At 35.3% G+C, this 17380-nt stretch overlaps 1 protein-coding gene across 1 annotated transcript in view; it reads left to right on the top strand.

Annotated features, from left to right (window-relative positions):
- The window catches only part of Nup107 (nuclear pore complex protein Nup107), an 87007-nt gene extending 73137 nt beyond the window's left edge, over positions 1-13870 (top strand). Inside the window, exons 15-18 of the mRNA XM_081734442.1 lie at positions 4701-4874; positions 6853-7017; positions 9179-9280; positions 13450-13870. Of these exons, the coding sequence (XP_081590568.1) occupies positions 4701-4874; positions 6853-7017; positions 9179-9280; positions 13450-13557 (549 nt within the window). The 3' untranslated portion in view covers positions 13558-13870. The remainder of the gene's footprint in view (positions 1-4700; positions 4875-6852; positions 7018-9178; positions 9281-13449) is intronic.
- The last annotated feature ends 3510 nt before the right edge of the window (positions 13871-17380 follow it).

Here is a 17380-nt window from a genome sequence, read left to right as displayed (position 1 = left end):
TTACTCCTGACATTGTTCATCTTCGACAACGTCTGCGGAAGTGTCGGGAGAGACTACAGTGGTAAATGAAGGACGGTGAAACGGTTTTTGTCTTGGACACGGTGATATCAATCCTATTCTATTTTATTATCTGGACACAGGGCGAGATTTCTTAGGAGGGTAGCCCGCGTTCGCATACCGCAGGGCAACCTAACATGATCTAATCGTATACACCTTGCACCCTGGCCAGCTAGGTCTACGTACCTGAACCCTATTCCTGGGGCTGATGACATGGTACTGAAATCCATATGTTGGTAGCGAGATATTATGGCAGGAAATGTCCTGCACTTGAGGATTGGTCTCGTATGATAATCTGTGCTCCCGCCAACTGGACCAGATTCAAGGCCTGATCTTGATTCTGAGTCTGTGTTAATGGAAACTTCCGTCCGCCATAACCTTGGTTTGGCATAAGGACGCAAAACAGAGAAATACAACTCAAAACTAAACCCAATTAAAAACCTATGGGATATGATTGAACAGCGTCTAACCTCATCGGGGCTCGGCAACGACCGTTGCTCAGCCACTCCCAATGTGTACATCAAACGTGCGATACTATACCCGAAACAGATATTCATCATCCTACCTGTTCGAACACCTGCTTATGTGGTCGCTCGGAGTAAGATGAGTATTGTAAGTTTTTGAATAACCTGTATAACATGTTCAGCATGTCCTACGAGCGCCATGTTGGGATCACTTCCACCTGTATGTTCTTATTTGTGTTTTCACCAGTGTAGAAAAAAGTTCATAAATATCTAATATGAATACATGAACGAGTTAATAAAAATGAGAGTACGGAGTGACAAGTGTACAGTGAAAGTAATAGTAAACAAGCAGCAATTTAACGTATACACCACATGAAGGAGTTTGGTTTGTATGGCGTGATATTTTCTTAGTATTGAAAACGGAAATGTTAGTAGTACACTTCTACTACTTCGGATTTTAATCGATAGATTAGAGTGGAGATAGAATATATTCTTGGACGCTTAATTGATTGCAGAAAACCGCATCTTGCTATCTATTACCGTTTACTGTATAGCAATCACTGTTAAAACCGGAAGTGGTTGATTTGCCTCCATTTCCGAATTTAACAGAGAGTGGAGATGGAAATATATTGTGGAGACGCTTAATTGACTGCAGAAAACCTCCTCACTGTCTGTACGGTTTTAGAAATACTTAGGTGGAGATGGAATATATTCTTGGGACACTTAAGTGGTTACATAAAAGTGCTTCTTGCTATCTCCGATCAATTCTGAAAGTTGTAGAGATTGTTGTCACTTCCTGTTGTAGTAGAGAGTAAGGGACGGGGATGAAATGTATTCTTGTGACTCTTAATTCGTTGCAGAAACAGCTTCTCACAATCCATTATCGTTTTTGCTCTATAGTGATTAACGTAGAAGCCGGAAATCGTTTATTTTTACCACTTCCGGTTTGAATATCGCGTCCATCAACAAACTCTGTTCCTAGCCTTTGGCCCTCTACATCAGCGTTTCCCAACCGGTGTGCCGCGGCACACTGGTGTGCCGTCAATGGACCGCTGGTGTGCCGTCAATGGACCGCTGGTGTGCCGCGAGGAATCGAAACAAAATTATTAATTTTATAGCGATCAAATTGTAATGCGCAGGGAAAAATGTATATTTGTATTTCACATTACTATGAACCTCTACTATGAATCTACAATTTTAAGTTTCATACCGTTTACTGTTCTATACATTTCTAATGTTGAAAAAAATATTTATTGTCATTGTATGACCATTATTGCTTCTTTATTGTTGCAGACTATTTCACAACTTGAAAATTTAAAATATCATTCAATCCTTTCGACAAATTACCTACATTTGTGTTTTAAAAGTAAAAGAGATTTGTTTGTTCGTTTGTTATTTAGTGATCTTCCTTCTTATTAAAAGGTTGGATACAGTTTTTAAAAAGAAAGCGTATTTTTAAAAACTTGAGTCCAATATTTCATTGCAATTGTTTTCTATTTTTAAATTAGAATGAAAAATAAGCATAATGATTTACCACAGGGAAAAAAACAGTGATAGAGCTTTCTTCTGTGAGAAGGAGATCAGTAATCACAGAAAAAATACCACTGTGTTTTATATTTACAAATAATATTTATAAGTGTGCCGCGAGAATCCAAGTAACACCCGTAGCGTGCCGCAAGTTGAAAAAGGTTGGGAAACGCTGCTCTACATCCTGACCAAATTTGATGGTGATCCGTCAAGTAGTTCTTGAGATTTCTGTTTCCCGGACGAACGGACACAATGACAGGGTAAATGTATTTAAAAAATTTTGGTAAACCAAGCTCCTTAAAAATTGGTAAAAGTGAAAAAGGTGATTGGAGAATATTACACACTGTTTGGAGCAACGGGTCGGTTCACTTATACGATGATAGAAACGTGTCTTTCCATCGATTTCAGAGTTAAAAAGAGTCTGTTGGAAGAATTTTAAGAATAGTCAATGCTGACGGTGTGGTCGAATGTACTATTGTGATGAGCGCTCTTAAATGTGTATTCTGGGACAAGTGGATAGTGAATTTAAGCGCATCTGGAGTGTCAGTGGTTGTTGATGCAAAAGAGGAATGTGTGTGAATATATTTTTTCAATTTCAAATTTTCCGTAAATGTAAGTTGAATGAAATTAAGGTTAAGGTGTCATTATTACATGTAAACGCAGAATAGTCGAAGCACAATTTATATATACATTAGGGATGCAAATAACCACTCGCCCGGGGCGAGTGGTTCATCGCTGCGGGCGAGTATTTAATATCATACCGAAGGTAAGTAAATGATTTCTATTGTGGGTTGTGGGCTAGTAGCTTTTTCCCTTGGGCCAGTAAAATTTTGTTGCTTATTTGCATCCCTGATATATACGACTGAAAACGAATCTGAAGAATGGAAATTGTGTGTGTGTTTAGGGGAAAGACTGGATAGAATAGGGATTATCACACCGGCACGATAAGTAAAAGATTCGAGAGATATTCGATCGAGCCAGTTCCACTTCTTCATTCTCAATTTTGTTGACTGCATTGGTTTCCTGTTCTTATTTCTTCCCATTTTATTAATCTATCAGTTGTTTCAGTGTTCTTAAATTTATCAGAGTATTCATAGTATAACGTGTGTATTTGGTAATCTGAAGATTTCGTTTCCAATAAACTTTATAGAAACTTCGAACAGGAGAACTCATCAGCAGGATAACTGTAACAAATTAAAGTAGTAGATTAACTAACTCTATTGCTTATGAAGCCAGATAGTACAATGCTGCATTTACAAAAGCTCTCCATTGACTTCTGTCCGCGACCAGCTTGGTTCATTTTCTGCTTAGTACTGTATTCCTGTTTCTGCGCCTAGGTGTTCTAGTCGTCTTTATGCGATTAGATTTCTATTAACTTTTGAAAGCGTCTATACTTTCTTCGTTCTAGCTACATGACCTGCCCACTTGAGGCTCTTACACTTAATGACCATAACAGTATTAGCTAAACCTTATAAATTATGCAGCTCCTTGTTATGAAGTTCCCGCCATTTCCCATTCCTGTCCCTCTTGATCCGATTTTATTTACAAATACTTTCAGTCTGGGTTCTTTCTTGAAAGTAAGCGATCATGTTTCGCAACTATACAGCACAACGGACATAATTATCATTTTATATATTTTAAGCTTCAAATTCTTCGACAGAATACGCGAAGACATAGCAGAGTTTGGACTGAATTTCTTGCTTTTAGGAAATATTTAATTTCTTCGTGAATATTGTTGTGATCTGTTAGTGTTGATCCTAGATATTTAAAAGCGTCCATTTTGTTGAAAGTATTACTTGATATTTCAGCATACTCATAATTTATCGTATTACGTTGAGGCAAATTTCCATGTATTTAATTTTCTCTGAATTTACTTCTAAACCCATGTGTATGCGTGCGTTTAATTAAACATCTGCATTTTTTTCTGTTTTTCTTATAATATCTATGAGCTTTACATCATCAGCATAAGCCATAACTCCACACCGTTTAATTGAAAATTTATCTTTCTATACAGTTAAAAAAACAATCATGAATATTTAATACAAAAGAAATATTTACTTACCTGTAATCTTTGTTTTTCCAGTTTTACAGTTTCTACTTACATAAAACAATTTACAAACTGGACGATAGCTTAAAATCCGTTGTGATTTATCTTTGTGATAAAATAAAAAGAGTGACAACCATTTGCGAACCCCACAAACATTTTTTCCCCCACGAAAGTAACATTATTCAAGCGGGGAGCAGGTCAGTATTCCTTCTGCTGACAATAGAAAATATCTTAATTCTGCGTAGTGAAGACAACATTAAATTCATTGACAGTCCGCACGTGTCCACCAATGCGGTCTCAACAATTTTATTGCTGCTGAGAAAAGTTGGTTTAGTTTGTATTTTTAGTGTATCTGTAAATTCTTCAGCTCATAAAAATGGCATAAGGCTAGTGCTTAAGCACTCCTAATTATAAAGACAGTGCATAGCTGAAGATAATTATACGTTAAATGCTCTTTATTGAAAGACTCTTTGAAGATTTCGTTCTTATGTCTTCCGTTATAAGTGTGTTCTGTTAGCTCAAAAAAAATATCCTTTGATCACGAAGACAACTTTGAAAATGTTCTTTTGAAACCTAATATTAAGCATTTGTTGTGTTCATTTCAGGATGCACATGAGTCATTCTCTGACTGGTTCCAGCATTATCACCACGCAAAACCAAAGACTCCTGTTCTACCGCCTGGTGCTTCTTTCACAGAGAGAGTGGCATTTGAACACAGGGAGATGCAGTATAAAGCAGATCTCGATAGATGGAAAATGTCTGTCGAACATCAATCCAGGGTAGGAAAGATGATTATTATTATTATTATTATTATTATTAATAATAATAATAATTATTTATTATTATTATTATTAACAAGAACAACAACAGTAATCTTTGTGTTCACGTATGTAGCTGTAAGTAAAGTTTTTTTTTTCGGATTTTTGCGATAATGAAATCTTTGCGATAATCTTTCGGGTTTTTTCGATTACCTGTATTCATATTTATTAATAATGATAATAATAATAATAATAATAAAGCAACTTCATGCTAAATTCGAAAAATGTTATTCATTTATAATGTATTCTAAATATTCCACGTTGTGTACACGTCGTAAGTAGGGAAAATACTTCCCTCATCAGTGTTGTTGGTAGTGGGTTTATTACACATATTTGCACACTTCGTTGACAAGTGTGGATAAGTTTTGCATTTTATTACTGCTATAGTTTAAATCGAATATTATATATGCTTTATATATATTTATATATATATATATATATATATATAGTATATGCAAAGAAATTTCTTATTCCTGAATTTTCATTTTCTTTCCGTGAAGCAACCCAGTGATAAATATTGGCGTGTTACGCCTAACATGGAATAAATAAGTAGATTACAGAACTCCGAAAATAAACTATTCTGGCGAATATGAGTTTCTAGGGATCTGAGAAAAACATTGTATATTGATTATGTAAGCCTAGAAATGAAATGATATCCACATTTTGATTACGGTAATCTCGAAAACTACAGGTTTGTGGTTTATGGAAGAATAGTTGGGCACATTTCAAAAGAAAATCAGTGTTGCGTGTGATAGAAACCAATATTCCGGAATCGAAGGATGTTTGTGCTTATCATCGATACAAGTCATAAAATAAATAGATTACTCAATGATGGCATTCCAGAAATTACTGACAATGTGCATATGTACTCACATTCACACACACATACACACTACTGTTGATTTTGAAACAAAGGAATTAAGTAATGTTTACTTATAGACATGAATAAACACATTTTTTAATTAAAATATTGAAAAAGATAACAGTTAACAACCGATTCTTACGATTTAACAATTTTTCTGTGTATATTAACAATATGAAAGTACTATAAACCCTAACAATATAAATCTCTTTTAGGCTCTGCTTCATGAACTTCACTTTAAACTTTTCTGAAAAAATTGAATAACAATTAGTATCAATAAATTCATAACTGTGTAACCAGTATTAAATCATAATTCCTTTCGTAAAGAAATCACCGTAAAAAAATTTCTACTTAAGCAATCAGTTTAAAAAACATCTCGCTCCAATTTTGAACCTTTGCACCAAATCTGCAAAATGTGTTATAAAGTTGTTCGATCTTCATATGAAGGACTTAATCTGGTTAAAAAGACCACAGTATAAGTGGCCAAAACTGTTCAAGAAATCAACAGTGTTCATGTTTTCACTTATCTTCGTAGTTACTTGCATCAAGTACTTGTTTGATCTGTCTTATACACTGTGAATATAGCTGCTTTGACTCAATTTCAGCAATTTTTATTTTCGTGACGACAGTATTTTGCATGGTTGCAAATCTAAAGATCGAAAGTGAAAAGGTAATTTATGTGACGTATTGTAACTTCATACACTAAGGACTTCTTTTTTATATGGTGCTTCCTCGTGGATATATGGTTAGTGTACGCATTGTCGGCGTAGGAGACCTGAGTTGAATCCCTGGGGAGTTCATTTGATTCAGATCCCACATTAAACTGTAGATCCATATGTATAGCCTCGTGCTGAAAGGGACGTTAAACCAAATGAACGATCTCTCTTTTGTTTTTCGTATATAACTGCTTCACCTATGTTGTTCAATCCTGTACTGTGAATTGCTTGTTCTACGTTGCACAAAAATTGATATAAGTCCTGTATAATTTTAATTTTTAGACTTGTATTTTCAGTATGATTATCTTAGGTTGACCATTCCTAATTTCATTCAGATAGAAATTTTTTTTGATATTTTCAGGAAGTGAAGTCTAGGCTGTATAATGTTCTTCTGTTCCCAGAGGGAGGCTGGCTCGTTGATGTAGCAGAGCCCTCACTTGAGGAGGATGAGGAAATGCTAGAGGAACAGGAAGAACAAAGTAGACATTTGCAGATGGAAAACCTTCGAAAACTCTGTATACCTCAAGTAAGTGGTATTTTTTTCTCACTGTATTTGCAGTTTGAAATGCGGAGTTTCTATTCTCCCCATGCCCTGGTCCTTGGTAGGCAGTTTTGCTAATTTGAACGGTAGAGTAACGAAGTCTTCGTATTGTCTGGTCCTGGAATTAAAAAAATTTGAATTTCTTTTCACATGCCTGTAGTAAGCTGGCAAATCAAAAGTATTGGAGATAGTCCAGATTGTTTGCTTGAAATAAATGCAACTGGATAATGTGAGGGCTACACAAATTCATTCATGTCTGTTCTACAATAATTCATTCATGTCTGTTCTACAATAATACAGTTATAACCAGGAAACGTAGACAATATTTATCACAGTGTGACTGGACGATTACCAACAGTGTGGCGAGAGCATACCAGCAAATAATTACGAATTCCTGACAGATATGAGCTACACGTCAATACATAGAAGTCTGCGGGGCTTATCTGCAACTGATAAAGAACTCATGAAATTAACATCATAATTAAAAACCTGTGCATGTCAATACTTAAATCACTACACGATTTGTGCTACTTTCCATCGGATTTGATAGTCTTCGTTTAAAAAATGTACCATTACAACTAGTTGAACCCATAGAACACACATCAAAATGTACCTGGTTGTGTTAAATGAAGTATACCATTCTTGAGCTTAACATTAGATAATGCACGGCGTATGGGCTAAAAGAGATGTCAATATTGCTCCTTGATTGGATCACGCTTTGAGCAGATAGATTCCGTGTTAAATGAGGCGATATAAGAGAGCGATAATGTTGTGGAAGCTGGTGGTAGTTCAGAAATTGTTTGGAATATATTGTGTTGTAGCTAGCCTATTAGTGAATCTAATCGTTTCTTTGACAAACACTACAACATAGAAGGCATTGTAAACTATTTCTATTTCTAATACAATTAAGAGTCTATGTAAAGTATTCGGACGTCGAGAGGAGTTTCCTAATATTTTGGCATGGCATTTTAATAATAATACAAATTTGCAAATAATAATAATGCATTTTGTAAGGAAAGTATATTTAGTAAACGTATGAGCCAAACTTTTTTTCTTTCTTCAAACCTCTGTAGTATAACTAGTTGGGACTCGTTTTTTTTATTATTATTATTATTATTATTGTTCGTGATAGGAGACATTATATTAAGTATGAAAGCTCATTAAAAGTGTTTAATTACAGTATTGCCGTGTACTTTAGTGAAGTAAAAACTGTTAGAAACATGATAGTTGTAATAAGATTGACTTCAAGTATATAAGGAAGTACCGAATGAAAATTGCATCTTGCCGCTCACTATCTTTTCATTCGGGTTGCTGACAACATTCACCTTCATCAGTCCTTAAAGTATTGGAAAGATTGTAAATAAAGAGATTGAATATGTTTTTAGAATTTTAAACATGTGTTCGAAGCACTTCATGTTACTTAAAAATATTGCAAAGGTATCTCAAATGTTTGCGAGTAGATTGTTATATCCTGCACGTACCTCATATTTGTCAACAAAACCACGTACTTCTCTATTATACAAGCAAACAGGCGACGGGTATTATCATAATCAACATGTGATTCGTTAAAAAACGAGCGTCATCACCGCCCGAGATTCTACGGGAAGCCAGCAGGATAGGGTGTAAAGAAGCCGTAGAACCTTCGAATGCACCATTCTGCTCTAGGACTGGTTACCTTGTTCTTCTCCAGCTCCAATGGGGAGGAGAGAATCGTGGTTTCTCAGTCGCCGAAATGAGAATCCTTCTCCAAGTTGCTACGGGCCTGGACACCCTTCCTCTTCTTCAGCTGCTATAGGCAGGAGAAATCCCTAATCACTGACAACCAAATTAAGGGACTCTGTTTTGGGCTTTGGATCTGAAGTTTTATAATAAGGGAGAAAGTTTAATTCCATGTATCTTATTGCTTTACCAAATCTGCCTTAGCAGAGTATTTTTTATAATATTTATATGTATGAAGGAATATAATAACATAACATGGTATGAAATATTTGGGCTTGAAGTAATAATACGTTGGAGTCAGCTTTTATATGAAAATTTGTACGAGAATTATAGCGTGGGAGCACTATAATTATAACTATTATTATAAAAGTTGTTTTAAAGGGTTATTACATTGTTTATAATTTATTTCTTCATACTTTATTTGCAGATTGTATTGTTACTTCATAGTGTGATGCACAGTATTGGAGAGTATCAAGAATGTGTGGAGCTATCCGAGACTATTGTATCAGAACAGTACCAGTTGTATAAGGTGCGTTGGCTATTTGCTTCTGTTAATAAAGTTGTATTAATATCTTTTATTATAGAATGTTCCGAATTTTTTCATTTCCTACGAAAGAAAAAACATTTTGTTGAAAATTTAAGCACACTTAATATTCTTCAAAATAAGCTCCTAGTGAGCTAACACACAGATTCCAGTGGTACTGTTACACTATAACATTGGAATGGATTTTTATTTTTTCAAGCACTTTGTCACATCTGTAACAGCGGACGTTTTCAACTATTCCAAAACTGTCATTCCAGAGGTCTCGTGATCTTCGTAAATAAAACGAAGTCGAAGAGAGCTATATGAAGACTGTACTGGTGTTTGGAAATCGTTGGAATAATTTGACCAAGTTCCTTGAATGGCATTGCTGTCTGACTCAGAAGGATCGAGATCAATGATGTCTTAGTAAAGATTCATCCAAATGTCAGTACGGGTATGCTGAACTCTTTTCCTCAAGCAATCGAGCACTTGGCAATAAAAATATTGCGTTCACTGTCAGCCTAAGTGGTAAAACTTTAGACAACTCTCTTTGAGTCAAAGAAGACAGTGTTATAGATTTCACTTATAATTTGCTCCTTCGTCCTTTTATGATCGAGCTGATTGGGATTCAATCATGTACCCATAAATGAGCCATTGTCGTATCATTTGCGGATCATACTCAGAAACCTGTTTCTTCCCAGGTCATCACTTGCTGCAAAAGTTTTGGCTTATCATACTGTCTAACAGTTTACGAGACATCACCAAACGATTGTCCTTATTCTTATCCGACAAAATCTTAATAACCAGTTTCGCAGGGTTTTTTTTTTCTTTCTTTTTCTTTTTTTTTTTTTTTCTTTTCTTTCTTCTCATGCTGAGAATCTTTGAAAATCAGTAAGCATCTGATTTCGGCACTCTACCTTCTCTGCGATTAACTTCTCAAACAAACGTCTGTCCTGTTATGTAGAATAGCTTCGCCCGACCCACATTATTGTCAGGTCTGGAAGTAGTTTGGCATCCTCTACGTTTTACCTTCATCCCTTCAATACTTTATGGCACTTAAACACTTGCATTGACGACAAATTTTCTTTGTTATAGACAATAATACAGAGTTTCTCTGTGCGATTTGCTCAGTTTAACGCAAAATTTTATCACGTACTGCTGCTCTAAAGTGCATGTGCTTCTGTTACGCGTAATCACATTTCTTTACATTTACACTGTGCTAATTGATCTAAAATATAATCTTGTCCGTTGTATGGATGCGAAAGTTAATCGCTAATTTGTAGTGGAGAACAGAGGGTGAAGGTTTTTCGACAACAATGTTTTGAAGAAAATTAATTGGCCCCAAAATACTTACCTTTTAATAGATCCTCTTCTATCGTCAGGTGCAGAGGCTTTGCATAGAGTTCTTTTCTTACACGTGTTAGTGAAGAATGCTCATGTGTACAACGTTCTTATTTTTTATTTTATTATTATTATTATTATTATTATTATTATTATTATTTTGGATATAATTTACAACGGTGTATTGTTAGCAAAATAAAATGAGAATGAATGCACTTCTTTGTTTATAGACTCAAGCATAGTTAATTTTTTTTTTTTTTCCAAGAAGATGGTGTCCGAAGTTGAACGAGGTGAAAAAATTATCACAAGTAATATTATGATCAATGAGTTCGGGAACAAAATCAATTACAACACGCATACCTTGGTTTCTGTCAGGCTATGCACTGGGTTCTTTACATGTATATACTTGTTACTTGAGTACGTAGGATATTTTGCTGTTGCAAAGTCCATTTTTTAGTACCATATTTTGCAAGTTTACTGGACATACATTGTTTCAAACGGCAACATTCTCTTTCTACCAGTTGTTCATCAACTGTGACTTTTACAGGAACTTGGACTCTCTTTTCCCACGTATCTCGAAACGCTGCAAGTTTATCTAGCTGTCTTGTTTCTTGTGTAGTAGATTTGTTGTAAAATCGAAGTACACGTGAAAAGAATGTTTCAAGTGACATAGTTGCACGAAAGATAGGTGTCCTTGATTCCTTGTCCCGAAGACTATTTATGGATACCCCCATGCGACGTACACACGTGATAGAATCAATAGTTCAACATATACCTGAAAAACTACACTATCGATTTCTTTCCACCATATACGTTTTCCTTCAGTGTCCCTTATTTTTATGGTGCTCTAGATATTAGATTTCTTTAAAAAAAAAAAAAAAAAAAAGGATTCAGACTAAGATTTTATCTGATCTTGTGATTGCATATCTTGTTGGATCTGGAAGTCTTTATAACATGATAAATGTCCACATTGCAAAGGGGGGCCTAGATTTCACTGTACTTTACAATCCCTAGAAGAAACGCTTGAAAAAATAAACTGTTCATTGGATCATTTGACGAATCTAAATCTCCAGAACTATCTTAATATGGCTGTTCATTATCTTTGTTGTTATAATTTTCAAATTCGAATACATCTTCACTGCCGAAGTCGCAACAATTTTACGTACTTCGTCCTCGTTTAGTGTTCTAAATGGTGCCATATTATCATAAAGAATCTATGCATGTGCAATATTTGAAATGTGAGGAAGAAATGAGGACGAATAGTCACGTAAGGCTGATATACGGAAATTATTACGGTTACGTTAAAAAAAAAAAAAAAAAAAAACGCACGGCACGTGATAACCAAGTAAAAAAATCAGACAATAAACAGTAAACAGGTTTCTTTTGATCTTTTATAGAAGTGAAGCTGTGGTTTTATGATTACCACCAACAAAAGAAATAAATTGTTGCTAAACATTTTCTTTGAATGAAATGCCGCGACCCTTTTTTACTCCCCCGATTAAAGACAGGAACCCATTTTCAAATTGTTCTATTGAAAATAAAGCAATGCTTGTCTTTTCTTCTGTCCCGAAAACACCACATAGTTACACAGAGAGGGGAGAAAGACTGACAGACCAAGAAATAGAGACACGAACGTATGTTTCGAGAGAAGAATCAGAAACAAGTTGAAATATTACTCTTAATATATAATCACTCCGAAAAACTTACTCGGGTTGTATTGGCCCGAACAAGTACATGGATAATGATTGAAAATTCCGAAAACTGTTAAGATTTAAAATACAAAATTTTCAGAAAACATGAACTGAGTTGAATAAAACGAAGACACAAACTTGATTCACAATAGGAGACTATCCATAACTTATTATGAGAAATCAAAATCTCTTTCAGAGCTCCTCTGTGGCTAAGCGGTTAGCGTACGCGCCTTTTGGCGTGGGAGGCCCGGGTTCGATTCCCGGCTGGAGCTCATGTGGTTCGGATTCCACGTTAATCAGTAGGTCCACGTCTCATATAGCCTCGCTGCTGAAAAGGGACGTTAAACTCAAAATCAACTCAACTCAACTCAACTCAAAATCTCTTTCAGGTCAAGTAGACCTGAACACAACAGCAGGGTTAATTTTATTTAAATATTATTTAATATTTTACCTTAAAATCTAGGGTATTTATTATTAAAATGTTTGTTGGACTCAGGAACTCATTAATCTAGTTTCTATTATCTTAAGGGATGAGGGAACATCTTGGAACTGGGACGGAGTTCCTGATTCCAAGATATCACTGTATTTAAATTCATGTTAGAATAGTATCACATTGAATTCGGTCTGTTTTCTGGATTTCCTAACTATGCTATGCATGAATATGGGAAATCTTGCAGAACGACAGTCTTGTCTGTCTCTAGATATCAGAGCATAAGCAGTAAGAGGTAGCTTTATTATTATTATTATTATTATTATTATTATTATTATTATTATTATTATTATTATTATTATTATTATTAATAATAATAATAATAATAATAATAATAATAATAATAATAATAATAATAATAATAATAATGGATCCAACGTTTTAAGAATGGATTACACCTCTATTCCTATCCCTCTGTTAATACCACAAGTAATAGAATTAAATACTTCCAGTTTCAATACTGGAACCCCTATCGTAGTTTCACATTGCGAAACGAAACTCAATCTGTTCTTAAATAAGTAAATTTGAAAAGAGAAGCGTTTGATACTACTACAATGAATTCGCAGTATGCTGCAAAATTATGTTGTTCTAGGTTTAGTTTTGAACTATTTGTGTGTACAAATGTAAACAATAATCTTTAATTAATTTTACAGGTCTTCACCAAAGAGAAACTAGGAGAAGTTCTGAATAAAATCGCAGAATCGTCTGTAGCCTTACTTGATCAAAAGAAGGATCCGTTTGGTTATCCATTCACATCCTAGCATTGGATTGTCTTTTCTAGTGCCATCCTTTTACACTGCCAATTTTATAGAGTCCATTTACTACAACCGATTCCACAAGCTATTTCAGTGATTTGTATTCCTCTTTTTGTAAAACAGTATATAAATGATGAAACAGTAAAAAGTTAAAAGTTTTTTTATAAAGTGTAAAAAAAGAAGTGATATGTCTGCCTGTGAATGCCCTGCAGTGGACATGTGTAAATGATCAACATGTGATTTCCGGATACTGGTGTGTGTGAGAGAGTGTCTTTGTATAAGAACAACTCGAAATATATATATGAAACTGCTTTTCATACCTTTGTCCAGTTTTATTTTTCCTTGTGCGTAATTTCCTCAGCACCTTATAGTAGTTGAACGTTAGTCATGGGCTTCCTTTAAGCGAAAAAGGAAGCAGTGGTTCTCAACTGATGTGTCGCGACACACTGGTGAGTCACGCAGTCCCCTAAAGTGTGTTGCGAAATTTTATTTTAGAATTTAAAAATCATGAAGAATTTAATAATAATTAGTTAAAATCGAGACAGACTGTACCAGTCAACATCTCCAGCAGTAGCAATAATGCTCAGTGCTATATGGTCATCATAAAAACTAATTTATTTCACTATTGTAATCAAGGATGATATAAAATAGAGGATCTGCCCATACATATCTTCATCATATGAACTCTATGAAGCCAAAAAACAACCGAGCATTATCTGAGCCGGAACGTCTGATTGGTGACTCTCGTTTCCGCCATGATTGTTGGCTCGAAACATTGCGATCGTAGTGGCGCGGATTGGGCAGAGTAGGTGTGGCGAAGCAATGACGTATGGCTTCACGATTTTGTTGTATAGGCAGATCCTCTATTTTATAACATCCTTGATTGTAATAGATATTGTTATTATTATTTATAATAAAAATATCAAACAAGTGTGTCATGATGTAAACCCGAAGTCTATCACACTTCTCATATTAACCATCAATAAACTACCCGTGATATATTCTAAATAAAAAATGTCAATTAAAAGTGGCAATGAAGCAAATAAAGTATAAAACAATAAATATATGCCCGCTTGTACTCGCTCAGGCTCAACCTAAAATTAAAAATAGTGTTGGAATTAATGAACCCTCAAAAAAATAAATAAACAAATAAAAGAAATTTAAAAAATAAAATAAACAATCTAGAAGAAGAAAATGTTAAATAAAGTAAAACAAGTAATACTAAAACTAAGCTAACAAAACTCGTATTATAAAATGAACTACTCAAGACACCTTCTCTAGCCATAATTATAAGCATGACAATTCAAATACTCAACAAAATTAATGAGTATCTCTAAAGCGAATTAACAAATAAACCCCGGCAGTTACAAGAGTAGAAGAATGAACCAATGCAGATACTGGTGTTGGAGCAGCCATCGCCGCCGGTAATCACGCGGAACAAGGAATTTGTGCACTTTTTGTTATTGCCGCTAAAATAACTAAGCTAGAAATAATTACTATCTCATTGTTACTCAAAATTCTATGCAAATAAAAGACATAGCTTCAGCTACCATAATTCAATATTCAAGCAATAACTAATAAAATTGCTACGTCTCCAATTCGATTAGAAAGGGCCGTTAATATGCAGGCGTTATAAGATCGGACATTTTCATAATAAATAACTAAACAATATGATACTAATCCATCTCATTCAAGGAGGATTCTAATTAAATTAGGAGAAATAATCAGCAAAACTTTCATGGACGTTCAGTAAAGTGAGTCGTCAGTTAAAAAGGTTGAGAACCACTGGTTTAAAGTAAACTTATGACTGCAGTTTATCTTGTATATAAATCCATTAACGTTACTTCAGTATTTGGTTGGATTTATTGATTCGTATTACAGTTGAATTGAAACAGTAAGATTTAAGTAAAATAAAATACTATTCGTTCTTGTGCTCTATAAACGTTTTAAGGCTGAGTCGAAAACCAAAAAGCATTGTATAACGTTGTCAGATGTCAGGATTGGATTGTAAAAGCATGCCGTAGTGCATTAAAACTGTGCAACGTATTTGTGAAGTGGAAAGTAAAAGTGACGGTTCCTATACTCTTAGAAAATAAATGAATTTATTTTTCATTTTCGAACCCCTTAAAAGACAAGGGCGCCGATCCTGAGGGGGCGGGCGGTCCCCCCAAAGCTCATGTGGGTCCCTATTGTATTTATGAATATACAATATTTGGCATAATTTGAATGCAATTCGCCTTAAAATCCTCATATATATGCTCTCTGCATCTGAATGCCTCCCCCCCCCCCCAATTTACAGAGAAATCGGCGCCCTTGCGTAAAGATTCCGGAAATTTGATAAGTAGTTTTTAAAAGTGCTTGGGAAATTTGCTGGGAAAGATAATCTTTAAAAATCTCAAGTTTCGATGTTCCTTACAAAGCAAAAACTAACGAAGCTAGTTCAAATCTTGTGATCAATCTGTCATATTCAGTTAATCAAAAGACTCAGTACGAGAGATGAAATCGATTCGCTACCTATTCTAATTGATACTTCTTCCATGAGAATAACATATAGTTACTTATGAATTTAATGGCAGCACCTGAAAAAATGCAACTTACCAAGTAAATGTGGCGTTGGACCACTTTTCACCCTCAAAACAATACCAGTGCTTATCGATACTAATAAGTAGAATATTACACGATTCCACGTGCAGAGCATCACTTAGTTTCGTGAGGAGATGGAGACGAAAATTGGATCGGATTCGTGTCTCCAAAACGGACCCCAGATATTCAATTATATTCAAGTCTGGAGATTGGACAGGCCAGGGGAAGTATTCAACTTGATCTCGACGTTCCTCAAACTACGCTGCAACAGCTTGAACTCTGTGAATGGGTGCATTACCATCCTGAAATACAGTCATTACACTTAAATATTCATGTGGAGCATAGGATGCACATGGTACTATAAAATGGCGCCATAATCACCGGTAAGCATCGGCACAGGACCAACTGAAAAGTAGGATATTGCAGCCCACAACATCAGAGCCACCAGCATGTTTCACGGTTGGGCGGAGTTACTACGAATCATATGTATTTTGGGCGTTCGCCAGGCAAACACGGCTTGTAGTTTGAAATTAGATGAACGGTCTCTCATCCGACCATATCACACGTTTCCAGTCACCCATCTATGTTGCATGTTCGCGGCATATTAGTGTAATCTTCAAATTATGATCCCTTATCAGCGATTTTGCCCTTGCAGCCCTACGCCGTATGCTTATGTCATGTAACTGTAACGGACTGTGATCGTCAGTACTGCTTGAGTTATTACGTCACTTGCACCGCAGTCGCCAGACTGATCTGAGTGACAATCCGTTTTAATCCTTCGTGGGACCTGTCATTGAAGTTTTCTTCCGACCACTGTTCTTCGTTGATGGTTTTTGCTGTGAGTTTTATAAGCCATAATCACGTTAGATGCTGTATCTCACGATACCCAACACACCTGCCAATTTTGTCATGCTCGCACCACATAATTAAGCGCCAACAATTTGCGCCAATTTTCAATATTACCTTTTGTTCAGATATCTAAATACTGCCGTTCTAGTGCTTATTACGTAGTATGGTGTTTACCCTAACAAACCATCATGAAGAGCCCAGTGCTGCGGTTACCAACTAACCATTGCCAATCATGACATCGTACGTGTTTCCATTAAATTGATAAGTATTTGTATCTGCTCTCGCTTTTTATGAAACAACTGGAAAGTGAATCAAGGCTATTCATCCATCGATACCACAGTTAATTACACACAGCATATGTTTGATAGCTAGAAGTGATTATTGTAGTTGGCTAAAA

This window comes from Thermobia domestica, chromosome 12 (genome assembly GCF_964235325.1).
Source record: "Thermobia domestica chromosome 12, izTheDome1.hap1.1, whole genome shotgun sequence".
NCBI lineage: Eukaryota > Metazoa > Arthropoda > Insecta > Zygentoma > Lepismatidae > Thermobia > Thermobia domestica.
The sequence above is the reverse complement of the archived record's forward strand: the minus strand, read 5'-3'. Positions and strand labels throughout refer to the sequence as shown.